This window comes from Talpa europaea (genome assembly GCF_964194135.1).
Source record: "Talpa europaea genome assembly, chromosome: 1".
Lineage (NCBI taxonomy): Eukaryota > Metazoa > Chordata > Mammalia > Eulipotyphla > Talpidae > Talpa > Talpa europaea.
Genome location: NC_140073.1, coordinates 20,866,607 through 20,886,252, shown reverse-complemented (window position 1 = coordinate 20,886,252; position 19,646 = coordinate 20,866,607). Strand labels below are relative to the sequence as shown.

General features: G+C 34.1%; 1 protein-coding gene across 2 annotated transcripts in view; it reads left to right on the top strand.

Annotated features, from left to right (window-relative positions):
- Positions 1-18,530, top strand: part of PDHX (pyruvate dehydrogenase complex component X) — a gene marked incomplete at both ends in the record, with an annotated part of 52,417 nt that extends 33,887 nt beyond the window's left edge. The window contains 6 exons of one of the 2 annotated variants that reach the window (XM_084245249.1): positions 5,130-5,304; positions 6,977-7,124; positions 7,742-7,800; positions 10,943-11,101; positions 15,241-15,305; positions 18,272-18,530. In XM_084245249.1, the coding sequence (XP_084101375.1) occupies positions 5,130-5,304; positions 6,977-7,124; positions 7,742-7,800; positions 10,943-11,101; positions 15,241-15,305; positions 18,272-18,530 (865 nt within the window). The remainder of the gene's footprint in view (positions 1-5,129; positions 5,305-6,976; positions 7,125-7,741; positions 7,801-10,942; positions 11,102-15,240; positions 15,306-18,271) is intronic. The other variant, XM_084245250.1, reaches the window with a different exon arrangement.
- Between the last annotated feature and the right edge of the window lie 1,116 nt (positions 18,531-19,646).

Genomic DNA, 19,646 nt, shown 5'->3' with positions numbered 1-19,646 from the left:
TTAACTCTTTCGAACATGGAAATATACTTTTAGAACTAATTTTATTGTTCATTTGGATTTCATTCATTTGTATGATCGAAACATTTTCCCGTTGCACTTGGGTCACTTTTTGGATTTTCTTTTCCATTCCATTGTCCCTCTTGCCTATGACTTATAGTACTAGACTTTTAATTATCAATATTTTATAGTATACTTTAAAATCTGATATGAGTTATCCTGCTTTTTTAATAAGGCAGGTTTCTTGGTTTCTTCTCATTTTATTATTCTTCCATATGATCTTTAAATAATCTTTTACCCCACTGGTGGAGTTGGACAAGGAAGCTGGTATTTTAGGGATTGTATCACATTATAAATTAACTCAGGGAGGAGGAGATAAATTAATAAGGTAATCCAGGTAGAGTTAATGCTGAAATGTGGATTGGAAGATCTGATAAAGATCTTCCATAAGGATAGAATCCAGAAATCTTTGAAAAGGATTGAATGTGCCGCATAGACCAAGATAGCAGTAAGTAAGGGAATTGGAATTAGGGTCCGGTGATGAAATTTCGGTTCCGTAAGTAGAAATAAAGGGTTCAGGAAAGCATCTGTCTTGGTGAAGTGAGTGCCTTGCTTGGAATGTGTTGTCATTATGGACAAGCCATGCAGGCATCAGGATCACCAAGGTGAAGATGTATCTCGGGAGATAGTTTTGGACTAAAGAGGTAGGTTTGGTAGGTAATAAAGAGGTAGTTAACCGACTTCATCAGTAGGTGGACTTTTTTAGAGGAAAGAAATTCCTGTGTTGGAGGATACCTGGGAGATGGACAAAGCATCAAGGAAGATGGGGTCTTAGAAAAAGCTTTTGAAGTTGTTGCTTAAATGACCTTTTAGAAAGGAATGCAGGGGTCTGACTGACATTAGTGAAATGAAATAAGAGTTTTCTTCTTTTCTCCCTTCTCTTTCCTTCCATGCTTAATACATGTATGATAAATAAATGGTTTTTTCCAAACCTGAGTTGAAAGCTGTAATAGTATCCTAACATTTCCTAAGGAGAATAAAATGGTATGGCCTTCCTGGATGCCCTAAAGAAGCAGTGTTAAAGAGTTGTTTTTAATAAAAAATGTTGCCAACTTTCTATTCAGGTCTTTTCCCTGTCCTTTAACTAGCTATCACCGGAGAGTCAATCTTTGGTCTTCCAAATATGGCATACTACAAAAATTTTGTGAGAAAAATGAATCCTTAAGTCAGGCATTATTGGGGATTTTTGCTTTGTATGCTACTGTCTGTTTTTTATTTAACATTCAGATGAGCTTTGGGGAAAAAAAAAACTTCTGCTTGGTGTCACTACAGAAGTGTCATCTTCTGACAAGATTGAAAAAGTTCAGGCTTTGGCATAAGTGGCCCCCAAACACCTTAGTACATGTTCTTGGAGTAGTGTGGGACATCCGTCTTCTTTATCCTGTCAATGAAAAGTTAAGCAGAATAGAAAAATCATTTCCAATGACCAAGGAAGTGCTTCTGACCCATTGTAGTTATAAAGAAAATCATAAGAGTTAGCGTTGCTGTTTTAATGTTGCATTAAAGCAATTGTATTGCTCAGAATAAATGTTTTGGAAAATAAATATATAGAAACTTTTCTTTGCTTGTGCATGCAACTATTTTAAGAAAACAACTGCTAGGGTCACAGAAGCAGAACATATTTAGGTTCCTTGCCCGCAGCCTGACATCTGTGGTATAGTACTGTCTTAAATCATAGTTGTTAAATGATTGTATTCAGACCACAGCATCAGGAATCTGGAAGGCATGACAGGCAAGTGTCTAGTATTTATTCCTTTGTAAAACTAATTCATGGCACATCTAAATGAATTTAGGGAACTTTAAATCAGGATCTCTAACAGAGAAATTTCTGCCATGAGTGTTCTCTCCCATTCTGCAGAAGTGTGTGGTGTTTTACTTTTTCTCCTGATTTTTATAGCTTTTATTGTCCACCTAATTCTTCAAGCTTAGTCTGATTAATTATTTAAAGGATAGAAATCATTAAACTCATTCTGTTCATTGTAGAAACTTAACTGTTGGCTATTACTAAACAATAATTAGCATTTATACTTTATGAGGTATGTCAGTATAAAATCAGCAATAAAAGTTTACTGTGAACCAGTGACCAGAATTGATTTTCTCCTAACTTGTCTATGATTAATGACTCCTTATGTTATTCTACACCAACTGCTGATTTACCCAAGGATCTTAATTTTTACAGGGATGAATTATACTGCCTTTTCTTCATAAAATAGTAATAATTATGATGATATGAAGTAAGTCTATTTAGTGTGACCAATCTTCTTTGTTTTATTTTTTAGTAGATGCATTAAGACATTAGCATTTTGGGTACCAGATTCTTCCCAAGTGCTCATTTTTGCTTGTTTTGTTATTAACTCATGATACTGAGTAAAACTAGGAATCCCCATATAAGGAAATTAATGTGTTTTGGATATGTCATTCTGGAACTAAATTTTAATTTGATTTGAAATCCAGGTTAATAATAGCTTTTGTAGAGAGATATATTTAATTACCTTATAGAATGAAAAAAGACTAGTAATAGACTGTGTCCTTTGAAAACACTCAAAGCAAAATATCTTTCATTGAGGACATTTTTCTGAGTCAACGGAAGGCTTATTTTATATCAGTGCTCACACTTTTGTCTGTCTGTCTGGGGTTTTGGCTCAGGATATATGTGCCCAGGGATTGTGTTGGCAGACTCATTATTATATGTAAATACTATTATTAACTGGACAATGGTGCTTTTGGTTTTGAATATCATAAGTAAATTTAAAATTAATTTCCAAACAGAAGTGAGCTTATTGTCAAAAACCTTAACAGTGCATAAGATCATTCCCTAGGACATAAACTTACTCTTGCTTACTCAATCTTTCTGTGGCTCATCCTATTTGAAGAACCCTCCTTTCACCCATCACTGTCTCATTTCTCTTGTTTATATTTTCTTCATGGCCACTTTTCATTTGTTTACTTGCTTGATGTATGACTTCCTGATATAATAAAGCCCCTTGATGGGAAGTGTTTTGTTTGATATTATATCCTCAACACTCGGAATAGGTCAGGTGGTTGAGGAACAATTGAATTGCTCATGGAATCTTAACCTCTTGTGTCTGCTTACTCATCTGTCACTTGGAAGTTATAAAACTTCAACATGACTGGTGTTAGATTAATAATAACTTGAGCATAATCCATACATAAGGGAGGCTAATTTTTCTACTTTACAGTACTTAGGATCCAAGAACATGAACATTTAAGATTTCTTTGTCAGTCTCACCTCTTACCTTAAATGTCAGTTCTTTAATTTTAAAACAAATTACTTATAAGTAATGTATTTAAGTCCATGGATTCCTTTCTGGACCTGACATAAAGGACAGAGTCAACTTCCTAAAGAATTGTAACAGTTCACACTGGAGGAGGTGGGGGTTATCCCTCTAAGGATGCACCATCAATTATTGCAACAAATTCAATAGCTTAAAACAACACCTGTTGTTACCTAAGAGGTTTATGGGTCAGAAGTCCAAGCTCAGTGTAGCTGGGTTCTCAGGTCATGGTCTCACAAGGCTAAAATCAAGGCATATACAGGGTCACGGTCTTCTCTGAAGCTTGAAATCTTCTAAGTCATGGTGTTGACAGAATTTGCTCCTTGGAGCTATAGGACTCTGACCCCTGTTTTCTTGCTGGCTCTCAGCCAGGAACCACACTCAACTCCTAGAGGCCTCCTTTAGATCCTTGCCTTGTATCATCCCCGTTAGGCAGCTCACAAATGCCCGTTTGCTTCTCCCATGCAGCAGGAGCATCTCTCCCTTCAGATTTCTTCTTTCAGGAATCCCAGTTTCTGTCATGGAAGTGACATCTGTTACAGACACACTCAGTAGGGACTATATGAGATGTGTACACAAGGAACAAGAATATTGAGCTATCTCAAAATTTTGCTACATGCTGCCAGAAGATTCTAAGTAAAATCGTTCTAGGGAGGATAATTGTCATCTCAGACATGATCAATAGGCGCTAGGTTTTACCCTTTACCAGTTCTTTTGACAGACAATACCAAAGTATTAACTGTGTTTGAGAAATGTAAAAAATATAATCCATTTATATATGTGTCAACCTGAAGTTGTTTATGTTATGGAATGCCTTTTTAAATTGTTTAAAATTATTGTATTCAAAGTATTTTTAAATGTAAAACTTTTTTTGACTTGTTAGACATCAGATTTTAAGAAAAATTTTAAGAAAATACTTTACTTGATACCCATTGTATATTAGCATAAATTAAGAGCTTGACATATTTAGTAGCTTAATTTATATCCTCTTAATAAAATAGGTATCTTTGTTTTATAGAGAAATACAAAGACAAGTCTGTTACATGTTACTTTTCATTCTGAATGATGCTGTGAATTAGTTTCTTTACATTAGGTTGTCCTGATAGCATTTGGACAGAATTTTAAATAGTGCAATTTCCTGGCCATAAGCAAGCTAATTTGCATGGGAATAAACATTGATTGGTAAATGTCCTAATGATAGTCATAGATAAGGTTGACATTTTCTGAATGCCATGTGCAAACTATTTCACAAGTATCAAGAATGAGGATATGGTTTAATTTATGAATTGCTCACCTACCAAATGATACCTCCTCTTCCCCACTCTCCCACTCCTCGGGGGAAAAAAGAATACTAATTTCCTTTTTTAAAATAGCTGTCTATATCCAATACTTTCGTAAAATTCTAATTTTGCTTGGTTTTTGAAAATGTACAAATATTGTAGCTGTTGAAAAATCAATATGAATCAGCAGATCAGGTTAAAGACAAGATTTGCCTGAGTATACAGGCTTCTGCTGTGGTCCAGGCAAGGGGAGGCTGAGCACTTCCTCCCCTGTGGTTGTCCCATGTTCCAATGAATTGGAGGCTGAATTGAGAGTCAGTGAGTTAATAGGCTGAGGGGAGGCAATTGGGTAGGAGGCTGAAGAAAAAAAAAAAAAAGAAGATTGATTGTGCTTGACATCTATATATTTCTATCTTTCATGTCTCCTCCATTTTCTGAAAGTTCTCTTACATTATTTGTTGCTAATCATGATTATGCAATTTCCTCACATCTTCAGAGATGCTCTCAAATTGGTCCAGTTGAAACAGACGGGCAAGATCACTGAATCCAGACCCACCCCAGTTGCTCCACCCACTCCTGTCCAGCCTTCGCAACCACAGGCCACAGCCATGCCATCTTATCCCCGGCCACTCATCCCACCGGTATCAACTCCTGGACAACCCAATGTAGCGGTAATGTCATCTGAGTCGATTTTTCCATATTTAAGATTTAACTGAGAGAGAAAATAAGAACCGTTATTTTATGTTTTACAAGTACTTTTACCAGTCCACATTAGTAGTAACTAATATACTTCAAATGCTTTGTTTTGCAGATTTTCTAGGACAAACAAAACTTGTACAATGCTAACTTCCAAATAAAACATTAGAGATATGATTCAATTTTAAATTTACTGCAAGTTCCATAACTTCAATACCATATATATGCTCTGTAATCATGAGCCTTCTCAGGTTTTTCCCCCCTTGGGTGCAGGACTAATCATTAGCAGCTGACAATAGCACCTTTTTATGGATATGTTTTGTTTTTTGAATGAGGAAAGTCTCACTATGAAGAACTGTAGACTATATAGCTAATCAACAAAAACAGACCTCTTTGCTTTCAAATTATTCCATTTGACCTTTGTGTCACCCTTTTTAGTATCATTCATGTCATTTGCTTTCCATCCAAAGAAAAGCAGGATATTCAATTTATTTAAAATTACAGACACTGAAATTTTTTTAATGAACAAACCTACTGCTCTTCCTGATGGAGAAATATATTCTGATCTGGAAACAGTACAAGTTTCATGGAAAATAGATTTTTTCCAATGTACATTAACAATTCATGCTATAGATACAAAATGTTTATGTGTAATAAAGTATTTCTTTTAAAAATAAGTTTTTCAAATTAGAAAACAAAAAAAGTAACAAGTTAGAGAAGATAAGCCTTTCAAATTCTTGTGGTCTGTAGAGAGCTTTTATTCTAATTGATCAAGTACTTTGCTAACATAAAATGCTTAATTCTCTAAAAGAGCATCTGTTAAAATAAAAAAGAAAGAATGAAGCCCAGCTGCTGGGGGAATTTTTGCCTCTGTCTTACCCTGAAGTATATTACCCTAGAATGAAGTGATGTTAGGTGAACCTAACATCCAGGGTTATCATGCATTTGTTAGAGGTTCAGGGAATACAATGGGAGAGCTACAGTAAGCTTTCAGGAAGATTTTACTGTCTCATTCATACTTTAACTTAGGAACTTTTAGAAACTATGGTACTTCTGAGGGTTTTTTTTTTTTTTTTAATTACAAACCAAAATAGAAATACTTTGGCAGATTATTCAGTATATTAGATAATCTTTTTCTACTCTTTGCATTTTTATAAGTAAGAATTGCTTTTAGTTGGTTTGTTGTTTTATTGGCTATTGAGTTTTATTAAGAAATGATGTTTGTAACAGAAGTTGTTTGCAGTTGGTATCTGTGTGTGTGTATGCATGCACTCTCAGATACCCATGGGGCAATTATTTGTAATTTGGTATATTTTCTTTTCATCACCTTGAACTTGGTGTAACATAAGATGTCCCCTATACAATTGAAACATGAATTTTTCTATAATCCCATACTATAATCCCATACTGTAATGTAAGAAATACATTTTTCTTATATACTGTGTCTTATATGTTTTATTTTCATATATACTATGAAGTCATAACTGCTCACATTTCTTTATTCTTCTTATACTAAGAATTTGTAATAGTATTTTTCCTACAATGGTTTTTATTATAAGTCAGTGAGGCTAGATTTCAATTATGAAGTTTGTTTGTTTGTTCTTCTTCTATTTATAATTTAAAGGGCAGATTGCTATTTCTTTGCAGGGCACATTCACTGAAATCCCTGCTAGCAATATTCGAAGAGTTATTGCCAAGCGGTTAACTGAATCTAAGAGTACTGTGCCTCATGCTTATGCTACTACTGATTGTGACATTGGAGCTGTTTTAAAAGTTAGACAAAGTCTGGTCAGAGGTTGGTAAACTTTAATTTACTCCTGTAATACACTTGCTATATTTTATTTCAGTTTAATCATCTGGGCTTATTGAAATGCTAGAAAAATAATTGCTTCTCTTTTTTCTGTGAGAATATTTGGTTCTATCATCATTTATGGTATGATACCTGAACAAAGGAGTCTTTATTTAAAATAAACACATGTACTGCTCTTCTAATACATTATAAAGCATACTTAAAATAAAGACATTTGAAAAGGATGAGAAAAAATGATTTTATAAACTTGGCTGTATAACCACAGAGATACTATTTGTCTTTTAGACATGTAAGAGTATGTTCTTTTCTTTCTGGCAGTGGTTATAATGTATCCTTCAAGTTCTTGTGTATGATATCTGAGCCATTTAGAAAAAATGTAATCAAGGCTTAGAAGTGAACTTTCATACTCATGGTTAATATTACATATCCAAGATCTTAATGCAAGTGTTTCTAATCAAGGGAGCCTTACTGAATTACTGACTAAAAGAAACAAAAGCTCGTCATTGTCATTGCAGTTTGTAATTTACAAATTTGAAATCATAATGGTCAATATTAAAGTTTTATTATGAAGATTAATTTTAATATACGTATTTTTTTTTCAGATGACATTAAAGTATCAGTAAACGATTTTATCATCAAGGCTGCAGCTGTAACCCTTCAAGTGAGTAGTAAGCTCCAGAAAATATTTGCTTCTAAAACAGTCTTAATCTGGGGATTTTTTTAATGATAAGTAGAACTCTTAATTTTAAGTCACAAAATCTATAATTTTATTGCTAAAATGATTCTATCACTTAATCACACTCCCTCAGTTTTATAGGTGAAATAACCAAGAACCAAAAGGTCTTAGAAGTAATTGCAGCAGAATAATGATGACTTATTCAGCAAATACTAATTAATCCCTTAACTTGTGCTAAATATGTTCCAGACGTTCTGAGATACCATAGTGAAAGAAAAGCCTACATGTATTCTGTTCTCATGGGGCTTATATTTTAATTTTGAGAGACAAACATATGTATGACAGACAGTAAAAGTGCTTAGGAGAAGGAAAAGGGTAAAGGGACAGAATAATTAGGGGTGTTTCTTTCCAAAGTTAGGCAAGGAAGGCCTTTCTGACAAGGTGTTAATTGAGACAAGGCATGCAAAAAGAGGGAGTGAACTATGTCTGGTTAGAAAAGTACTCCACCCAAAGGCGCTGAAGAACAGAATATGTTTCAGAGACAAAGCCCTGAGAACTAAGTCTGCCTGCAGTGGGGAGGATAAGAGATGAGATTAAATATTTTAAAAGAGGGAGTATTTAAGGGAGACTTGAAGTCCATGAGGCCTTGTTGACCATAGTAAGGACTAGGTATTGGATTGTGAATGAGAAGGAAGCCTTTGGAGGATGTAGAACGGAGGAGTAACATGATCCTGCTCAAGCGATACAAAGGAAAAGGCGAGAAGCCTCTGGTTGTTTGGGTGAAATACAGCCTGCAGAGGCAAGGGTGGGAGTTCTGAGCTCTCCTAGAAAGCTGTGGGCTAAAACAATGGCTTAGACTAAGGTGGCAACAGTGGATTTGAGATGAGGTGAAGATTTTGGTTACATTTCACAAAGAGCCAGTGAGATTTGTTGATGGGTTGCATGTGGGGTGTTTTGAGAAAGAAGGTAGATGATTTTGGCTGGACACAGTAGCAGAAATGAAGGTTTATGTGTGCTCAGATTGGGAAAATGGGAGAGAAGCAGGTGTAAAAGCACAGAATCGAGAATTTGGTTTGGGAAATAATTAAATTTGAGAAGTCTAATCAAGCCCCCATGCACGTGGCAGTGAGGCATGACACAGACCTGCAGTCAGTGGAGTTATAAGATAAAGGTCTGAAACCCCTGTTCTGCACCATTTTCTTTCACATCTTCTTTTTTTATAACTAGGCTAATTCTCTGTGGCACTAAGTGCATATTACAGACTATCTTTAACTAGGTGTATATTTATATACTTTAAATTTGTTTTTAGATCTTGAACAATAAAATATTGGAGAATATTAAAGGCATGCCTTTTCAGCCAGTCAGTATGTAAATACCTGTATGACTTTTATCTTTTGACCAAGTGTTTTGAATTATATTAATGAATTTCTAACTAAGAATCATTCTTGCCCTCTTTAGGTGACTCTGTAGTGGTCATTAGCTATTTCTTAGTATTTTATAATTTTGTGTCTAGAGCTATAAGCAGTTGTAATTTAAATTTTGCAACAGCTTTCTCAGGCTTTTCTTTTTATATCAGTGGCTTCATACAATGAATTTGGATACTTATTCCTTCTCCTTTTTCTGTGCTTGCTTCAATACTGTAAAGATTTTTTTCCTTCCCATTTTGTGGAATTCACCAATGCAAATATCTGATCAGTTCTGTGTGAGGAAGAGGGCCTTGGCAACTTTCCCATTTTTTTCCTAATAATTGCTGACCTGTTTAATTTTCAGCTTTTTATTAAATCAATTTTGGATTATTTATGTATTTCCAGAATATAATTCTGGGAATATTATTTCATGTAGATTCCCAAACTTATTAGCATGGAGTCATTTAAATTTGTTTCTTAGAATTCTTTTACTGTCTTCTGTGCCTGGTGTTTTTCTAGATTCTCACTTTTGTTCCATATTTGTGTTCTCACTCCTTTTATAGTGTTTCATTATGTATTCTTTCTTCTCCTTAGGTTTATAATGGTTAGAAAGACTTTGTTAGAAAATTTGTGCAATCATTTTAGTTATTTTTTATTAATAAGTAGGCTTATGATGATGAATTTTCTTTTGGAAACTACTTAATCTATGTCCCACAGATTTTTGTGATGTAACTTTCTAATTAAATATATTTGCTAGATAGTCTTCCTTTGTGAGGTTTTTTGGTTTTTTGTTTTTCTTTTACTTTGGTGTTGTCTGTGAAGAACTGAAAATCTTCTATCAGTTGGCACTTCATTATTTTGACACTGGCATTATTGAATGAAAGAGCTAAACCTCAAAAGAAGGAGAAGTGAAAAGAGCAGTTGAAACATAATAGAAGTAGCATAGCTTGCCATTGAGAAACCTGAGTAAAGTAGGAAATTCATCTTAGGGGAGTGGTCAGGAATAAAATTAAATAGGTTGGGTGGAATCAGTTGTGGCTTGCCTTGCTTAAAGGATACATCCTGAAAGGCTGAGACTTACTCTGTAGAAAACAAAGAATTTTTAGAAAGAGAAAAAAGTTTGTTATTTTTGTTTTTTTGTATCATCTTCTATGATATTTGGCAACATTATGAATATACACTGTTTCCAGGCATTTAGTCATTTCAGATGGTATTTTCATTCTCATTGTGATAAGTATATTAAACATAAGCATAGTCATATGTTGTGTATATATGAAGCCTAAGACATCTCTCTTAATAGGGGAGTCCTTTATTAAGGGCCTTCTGATATCTCCCAGGACTACACCAGAAAACCAGACTTCCTTCATGCCAGAGGAATGATGTGGCTGAATGTCACTGTTTGCCTCCATCCCCTCATTGTCAAGGTCCTGCTGGTCATTATGTGAGGCAAGAGGTAGAGCAAACACTAAGTACTTTGTAGTAAATTCAACAAAGGCAATCCTTTCTTTCTAACCCTGATAGGAAGAGACCAAAACGTGCACAATCAGAATTTCTTCAAACTTCCTTTTAAAAAGATTGCTTAATTATTGTTAAACTGAATTTTGATTTATTTCCTTCTGTCTAGCTATATTCACTTTTAAAAAATGCTAATAATGTTAACTATTTTTCTTGGTCTGAAACTGCTGCATTAGTAACATGTTTTTTCTGTTTCTTTTTTCTAGCAAATGCCAGTTGTTAATGTAAGTTGGGATGGCGAGGGTCCAAAGCAACTGCCTTTTATTGACATTTCAGTGGCTGTGGCCACAGATAAAGGTTTAATCACGCCAATCATAAAAAATGCCGCTGCTAAGGGTATACAGGAAATTGCTGACTCTGTAAAGGTATGTCTTAGGAAATAGTGTGCTTTCTAAATGAAACAGTTTACTGTCTGATAAAATGTCAACATGATCTGGTCACACTGATATACAGTATAGCTGTAGATATAAAATTTTTAATTTCTAAGTGGTTGTCAGTTAGGTACTTAGGCCTTTTAAGTTTTTATCCAGTATAACCTATTTCAACAACATTGAGAACACACAAATTTAGAGGTCACACACAGATAAGGGCCAACTGTATTCATGTTATAAATCAGTGCTTTCTTTATCTAAGTTGACAATTCAAGCACTAAATATTTTGAATAAATTTTAAAATTAAAGCTGAAACTATAGTTCTGTGAATGTACTAATGGATAGATTTCACTGTAACAGCATTTTATTCTTGAAAGCAAGTTTATTCATTTCCTCTCTAAAATTAAGACCACTAAAACTACTTAAGCTTTTTTTTTTTTAGCAGAAGTGTCACATATTTTGAAGTGTTGCCATTGAAAAGTTCCTATTCATTTAGATAAATGATTCTTTTATGTTTTCATTTACCAAGCACCCCTGTGTGTGTGTGTGTGTTTTTGTGTGTGTGCATGCACTCATACCCCCATGTATGGTAGACCAAGTCATAAGGGGGATATAAAAAAATGTAGAAGCAACTACTTACTACCTTGGGAGTGCTGATAATATATAAATGTATAGACCTTCTTTACCAAAAGAAATGAATGTAAGTTACCCTAGTTTTAAAATTATACTCGTAGAGTTTCGAGTTAGATCTAATTGAAGGGAACTTTAATGGGGTTAACAAATTTAGGTCTTTCTTCATTCCTCTTTGAAATAATTTGCAGAGGGTAGTTTTATAGATAAAAATGCAATTTTTTTCTTAATTAAGAGAGAACATTTATTTGGCCAGTTCAAAAGTCAAAGTAATATAGATTGATTTACTTAGGACAATGCATGAATTTTTATTCATCAAGAGTTTTCAGTAACAATGAGAATACATGTTTGTTGGTGTTTTTGTAAAGTTCAGATGAGATTGAATTTAAGTGTAGAGTTGGAATCTTCTTTAAATATATTGCATATTAAAACATGGTAAGTTATCTTTGATTTTCACCAGTTTACCCATTTTACAACTATAATACATATTCTTGTTGGCATTCTCTGTTCCTTACATCCTGAGAGAACCTAAGTTGGGGAGTTGAGGTAGTGAAGGGCATTCACTACCCAGCATTCAGAAGGGCAATTCAGGCCCTTTGGAATGTTCTCGTGCCTCTGGTAGTCCTTGAACATTTCTTGTTATTGCCAGCAACTCATAAGGTTTTCTGTGCTCTGCTTCTCTCTTTGTGCTTCTTACATATCTGCTGCTTCTCTGTCAGTGTTCCCCTGTCTCTAATTATACACTGTGCTTTCAGCTAAGCACTTTATATCATGTTAGTCCAATAATATAGTTGGAATCTTAACTTCTCCACTTTGAAACTGGGAAACTGAGTTTTAGCACCTTAAATTTGTCCACGCTTGAGAAATTGTCAATTTACTTAAACCTAAGCATTTCTTATATTTCATTTTCTTAGACCTTCTTTGACTTCCAGAGCTAAGGTAGCTTCCTGATATTGCCCTGCTTTGTTATCTTCACATGGTCCATCAATCTTTGAAATTACTTTGTTCTATGTGCCTTATTATTGCCTGATGTTGACTGTCTTGTTCATTGCCATGTATATATGTAGTTCAGAAGAGTGCTTGGAGGATAGTAGATGCTCAGTGATTTTTTAAAAAGAGATTTTATTAAAAACTTTCTATGAATCTGAAGAGTTTGTGGGACCCTAGAAATCTTTTGTGCACCCCAGGTTAAAAACACAGACATGTGCACTTAGTGTTTTCTTCTTTAATCCCAATAATCCCAAAGATGTCAGTATGTGGGCTAAAGCATGCCTCAGCCAAGTTCATGTTTGTGTTATAGTACAAACCTTAGATCTCATGCTGTTCTTCATTAATTCTAAGTTTCAAAGCACAGAGACAGAATTCACTTCATTAGTATTCCGTAAATTTTTTAGATGAATTATTAAGAAGTATGATATGTTGTAGAAATATTTGATAATCATTTTGTATTGTAGCCTTTTAGATGGATGCTTCAGGTAACATGCTTTCATTTTTGAGTTCACATTGTCAGGGAATTCCTGTGAAAATTAGGAATTTTCGGAGCAACAGTTTCATCAGCATCTGTCCTTATTCCAGAACCTCAGATTTCGCTGGTAGAAATATCCTGCTGATGTATTTAGTGTCTGCAGAGATTTTTTTTAACTGCATTATGTGTGTCTGCAATCTCATTTTTAAAAAGAATATGGTTTTCATTTGTTTTAGCCTAATAACTCATCAGGATATGTTGAGATCATCTGCCTCTAAAGAAATGCCTTTCAAAGTTCATGTGATATGTGCCTATTCAAATCATGTGAACACTTAATTGCTTAGGGCAGGAGAAAGAAAAACATGTATATAGCTTGTTCTTTTGACTTCTCTTATTCTAAGGATTATGTAAGTCTTAAGTTCATGTTTTCAGTTTTCAATTTTTTACAAGTAACTGTATCCAAATAATATAAATCTCTGTTACTTCCTTTGGCAATAAAATGTTGAGATAATTTAAAAATTTTTGAAGAATTTTTTTTTCAAAATTTAAATCATTTATGGTTTAAAATTGTTACCAATATTGATTGATTTATACCTATATTAGTTTGTCTGTATGCTCTAGATTTATTTCGTGTATTAAAATGACAATAGCTTCAATTTTTTCTACTCTTAAATAATTTGTTAATTTTTCATATGTAATGACAAGCTCTGTTTCCTTGTTTTTGAAGCATTGGAAAATAAAAATTTAAAGAAGCAAGTTTAGTTGCAAATACAAATAAAGGAAAATTAAAATACTTGTATTAATGTCACTCTCAGACATTTCCCTCTGTAAATTTTTAGAAATTAGTGTTGTCAACGGGTATATGAAATTGCAACATTCTTACAATCCATATAACAATGTAAATTGAACCAGTTCATTCAGGAGGTGCTTCAGCTATAAGATCAAGACCTGCCTCCTATCCCCTCAAAATGTTCATTTTCTAGGACTTAGTAATTTTCCTCCTAAGAACTTATATGAAATAATTCAAGGAAAACCAGTGAACCACATTATAACACTGGGGAACAGACTAAAAGTAAATCGTGGTAGATGTAGTGTTTGGTGTTAAGCAGACATTAGAAAATCACTTATAAAGGCTAATACCATGAAAGGTACTTAAAATATTGAAAAGTGAAATACAAATGTTTGGTTCTTTTACAACTACCTGAAATTATTTGTTATAGATAAGAAAGCAAAAACTTGAAGAGGAAAACTTTTATGTTGGGTATGGGTTTGTAGCCATTGGAAAATTTGTTTGAAGTATTGGACTGACGTGAATGATTGCTTCTAATATTTTGTCTTACAAGAAAGCATTTTATAGGAAAAATAGAAAATTGCATTATATATTTAGAAAACACTGATACATTTTACATTATGATGGCATACAGGGTAATTGAAGTATGAAGAATTTTTCAGAGGAAAGTGATTTTTCTGGAGTTTTGAGTCACATCTTTAGTTTCTTAGATTATCTGTACTCTGCTTGCTAATTATTTAAATTGTATTAGAGAAATATATATATATATAGGATAATTTGTTTGGATAATTGGATAATTTGAGATATATATAAGCTATATATATATATATATCATGTTATAAAGTCAAATCCATGCTCATCAGAGTTGAGAATATTCCTTGTACAAATATTTCAAGGGACAAGTACAAGTGAAATAAGCCAGAAGAAGAAAGAGAAATACATGATGGTGTCACTTATATATGGAATATAGAGAAACCAAACAAAGGGTCAACCAAAGACAAATTATAAACTAATCTTTGAAAACTGAAATGTAGGGGGCAGGCTGAGTGAGCATAGTAGACTATGCAGAGGACTAAGGGTGCTTTGGTGGTGGGAGAGTATGATGACCAAAGGGGGGAAATCCTATATTGTCAAAATGTTAACAAAAATATAAAACAATGGATCTACATTAATAGAAATATATATTTCAAATGATAAAGTCAATGCATGACAGTGTTTGTTGGTTGACATGCTCTGTATTTTTTTCAGGTTTTATCAAAGAAAGCAAGAGATGGAAAATTGTTACCTGAAGAATATCAAGGAGGTTCTTTTAGGTAAATTTAAACTTTTAATCATCAGTAGCATCAGGCAGATTTATAAGACTTATGATGACCCTGTCAACCGGTGTCATTTATTTTTTGAAACATGTTTTGAAATTTAAGCTAAATATCACATACTGTATTTGGATAACAGAAAATATGTTTTAGACTAATCAGACTTTCATATTAAAGCTAGTGGGAACCCTCCAGGATCAGCTAGTTAACCCACTTAGATGTCCTTGGAATGACATTCAGGGTCTGAATTTTTTTTTAATTTATAAGTAATTTATAAACTTCAGCTTTTTTCTACTTGTGATGTCTTTTCCTTTCAAGTACTTTGAGGAGAATACTAACATTTAGACCCTTCAGTTATTAACAGTTCTATTTTTGTTTAAGTATCACGTACCTACAATAATGTACACTGAGTGTGGCTTGAGTGATTTGCAAAGTAAAGAAACCTGTGAAACCAACCAAAAAGCAAGATGTAGAACATTACCAATGTCCCAGGAGCCTCCCTTTACCTTTCCAGATACCATCCCCTGAAAGATAGCCACTATTCTGGAAATTAGAAGTATAGATTTATTCTGTTAGCTTAGATCTTTATATATTCTTTAGTGTCTTTAATGTTAAGTGAATTTAACATTAATGGCTGTGAAATTAACCATGTTACTATGTGAAGCAGTTATTTACTTGTTTCACAGATTATATTAACACAGTACATGATATTCTCTAGTGCACAGCAAAAGGATGGCAGAATCTGCTTACTGATTTTGGGGAATTTGTGTTGGTTAAAGTTTGTGCTATTACAGATTCATACTAGTGTTTAATGGTGAACGTATGAACATATTTTCGTTTTATAGATCCGAAAGTAGAATTGTTGCCTTAAAAGTTTTCAGACAGGGCCTCCCCGGTGGCGCAGCGGTTGAGCGCTGGGTTGCGAAGCTGCCCGCAGCCTCTGCAGCGCCGGTTCGATCCCCAGCCACAGGCGAGGCTCCCACATTGTGCGCAGGCCTCTCCTGCTGCCCACTGCTCCCCTCAGCAGTGTACTTTGTCACTCTGCCTGCTCTACTTTCCGCTCTGACTGTACCCAGTGCTTATATAAATAAATAAATAAAATCTTTAAAAAAAAAAAACTTTTCAGACACTGGCAAACAGTTTTTCAAAATGGTTGTGCAAATTTATACTTCTGTCAACAGTGAATGAGATTGTCAAAGGCTTCATGATCTTGCCAACACATAGTAAAGTTTCAAATTTTAATGATTCTTGAAATGTGTAGTGGTACTCTTTGTGGTCAGAGAAATGCAAAATAATGATATAAATACTGGTTTTCATTTATCTTTCAGCCATTTGGATGTCTGGTAACTCAGATAAAATATCTGTTGAAGCCTCATATCTATTTTTAAAGTGATTTGCAGTTTTTTTTCCAGACAAAGAGATGTTTGTAGGATATGTATTTTATTTCAAATAACTTTTCCCACTTTGGAACCTTTTTGATGAACAAGAGTTCTGAATTTTAATGGTCTTATTTATCAGTATTTTCCTTTTACAATGGTACTTTTTTTTTTATAATAAATTTTATTGTTATATTCCCCATACAATTGCAGCCCCCCCCATTCTGACCCCAATCCCTCCCCTCCCGCCCCCGCCCCCCTAAAAGTGTCTCTGGTTCATAGTTTTTTGTTGATTTTGGTTTTCACTTTCTTATAGTTATTCATTTTCCTGGTCCCTTATTTAAGTTTTCTAGATTCCTGCTATGAGTGAGACCATCCGGTATTTTTCTTTTTCTTTTTGGCTTATTTCGCTGAGCATGATCCCTTCCAGCGCCATCCATGTTGCTGCAAATTGCATGTGTTTATCTTTTTTGAATGCTGAGTAATATTCCATGGTGTATATGTACCACATCTTCTTGATCCAGTCATCTATTTTTGGGCATTTGGGCTGTTTCCAAAGCTTAGCTATACAATGGTACTTTTTGCTTTCTATTAGGAATTATTGCCTATCCCAGAGTCCGAAGTTATTTTTCTATGTTGTCTTCTAGAAGTTTTATAACTCTCCACATGTAGATCACTGTTCAATTGATTTTTACTATGTTGTGAAGACAGAGGTCAGGATTCTCTTTTTTCCCCCCATATGGATATGAAATTGACTCAGCATCATTTTTTGAAAAGATTTCTCCTTCTCCATAGTGTTAAGAAGGTGAACATATATGTGTTTGGTCTTTTTTCCTCTTATATTTGATTGTCCTGTTTGTCTATTCCTTGCTCAGTGTTACAAAGCTTCAATTTTTGACATCTGATAATGAAAGTCTTCCATTTTATTCACCTTCAGTGTTTTCTTCCCTGGCTCTTGGGATTCATAGTCAAATTGACATTTTTTATTCATACATACATACAAAACAACCAGCCAACCAACCTTGCTGAAAGTTTGATTGGAACTGCATTGAATCTTTTGATCAGTTTGAGGAGAATTAATTTCTTTATAGCATTAAGTCTTCAAGTTAATAAACATAGTATTAGCCACTATTCAGCTCTTTAATTTCTTTCAGTTAGGTATTGTAACTTTTTGTATAGAGGCCTGATGTGTATTTCATTAGAGCTATTTGTTTTTTTGATACTATTGTAAAATCATTTTAAAATTTTATTTTCCAATATAGCAATTTTTATAGATTTTTATATGTGTAATCAGTTCATCTGTGAATAAGTTTTCTTTATCTAGTCCTTATACCTTAAATTGGTTTTTCTTGCCATAGTGCACTTACTAGAACTTCTTGTTCCATGCTAATAAATGTTTATATTAGATATGATATTTGTTTGTGTGCTGATATCTGTTGATACTACATAAATGGTAATGTTTATTCTTGATTTTTGAAGAACTAGATGTGAGCTTCTGTAGCACATTTGGTAAAGCAAAAATACATGCTTCATAGGAAAGACTTTTTGACTGAGTACATGCCACTTACAGAGCTGTTTGTTTTCCCCTAGTATTTCCAACTTGGGGATGTTTGGCATTGATGAATTCACTGCAGTGATCAACCCCCCTCAGGCTTGCATTTTGGCTGTTGGGAGATTCCGCCCTGTGCTGAAGCTCACTCAGGATGAAGAGGGAAACGCCACGCTGCAGCAGCGCCAACTCATAAGGGTCACAATGTCAAGTGACAGCCGTGTGGTCGATGATGAACTGGCTACCAGGTTTCTTGAAAATTTTAAAGCAAACCTAGAGAATCCTATCCGACTTGCCTAGTCCTCAAAGATAAGAAGGTGGTCTTTGACATAGTTGCATTACTGTTACCAAGAAATATATACTGTGGAAGACAGGTATTTAAGTGTGAAATGGATAAAATGTTTATTTATTTAAGGTAAAAGAGTTTGACCCAAGTTGTCTTCATTTTCACTTTGGGGTTAATGTTGTAGAAGTAGGTGATAAGTGTAATGAATAAGAGAGAATATTTGATTAGTCAGATCCATTTTAACCTCTGGTGCTAAAAGGGGTGTTAACTAGATGTAAATTATAACTTTGGCTCATTTGAGCATTTTAGAATACTTGAGAATGTATGATAACTTGTAAAATCAAAAAATTATTAGAACCTAATTGTGTCAAAATTAGAACTGGTCTTTAAAGGGATTCCCATGGGACTCCACTGTTACAAGCACTGTTCTAGGTATGTTTGAACAACTCATGTACAGTTTACTCTGGATAAAAGTAACTAAATAAGGGTCATATTGTATTAGAGGTTGTGGCAAAATTATTGAATTTTGTATGTATATAAAGCCATATGTTTCAGAGTGGTTTCTATTAGTCTTATTTTTCACTTCTATAACACTGTGAACTTACAAAGAAGAATAATTAAAAAATCCAAAATGAGAGACCAAAACATTGTTTGTTTCAATGATATATTATAGCTAAAATATCTAAACACTTAAAGATTTATTTATTTTTATTTTATGCATACAAGAACTGGGGTATAGGCCAGAGGGGTGGGGGGTGAGAGGATTCACCAGATACAGAGTGGGGAACAGAACAGGCAGATCTACTGAAATACACTACTGAGGGGAGCAGCGGGCAAGTCAGGAGTGGTCTGCTGTGCCATGTGGGTCAGCTCCCTGGCCAGGGATCGAACTCATGCTGCAGTGGCTGCGGGTAGCGTCTTAATCCTTTGTGCCACTAGGGAGACCCTAAAATATCTAAGCACTTAAAAGTAAACTTCTTACCTTCATACTAGTTGGTATATAGTAAAATAAATTATACTAGCTAGCTTTTACTGAATATTTTATGTTGGTGTTGATTTAAACACCAAATGTTATGTCTTAGTGTTTTTTAACCATTTTTACTTTGCAGTGCAGTGTGGGGAAATATAAA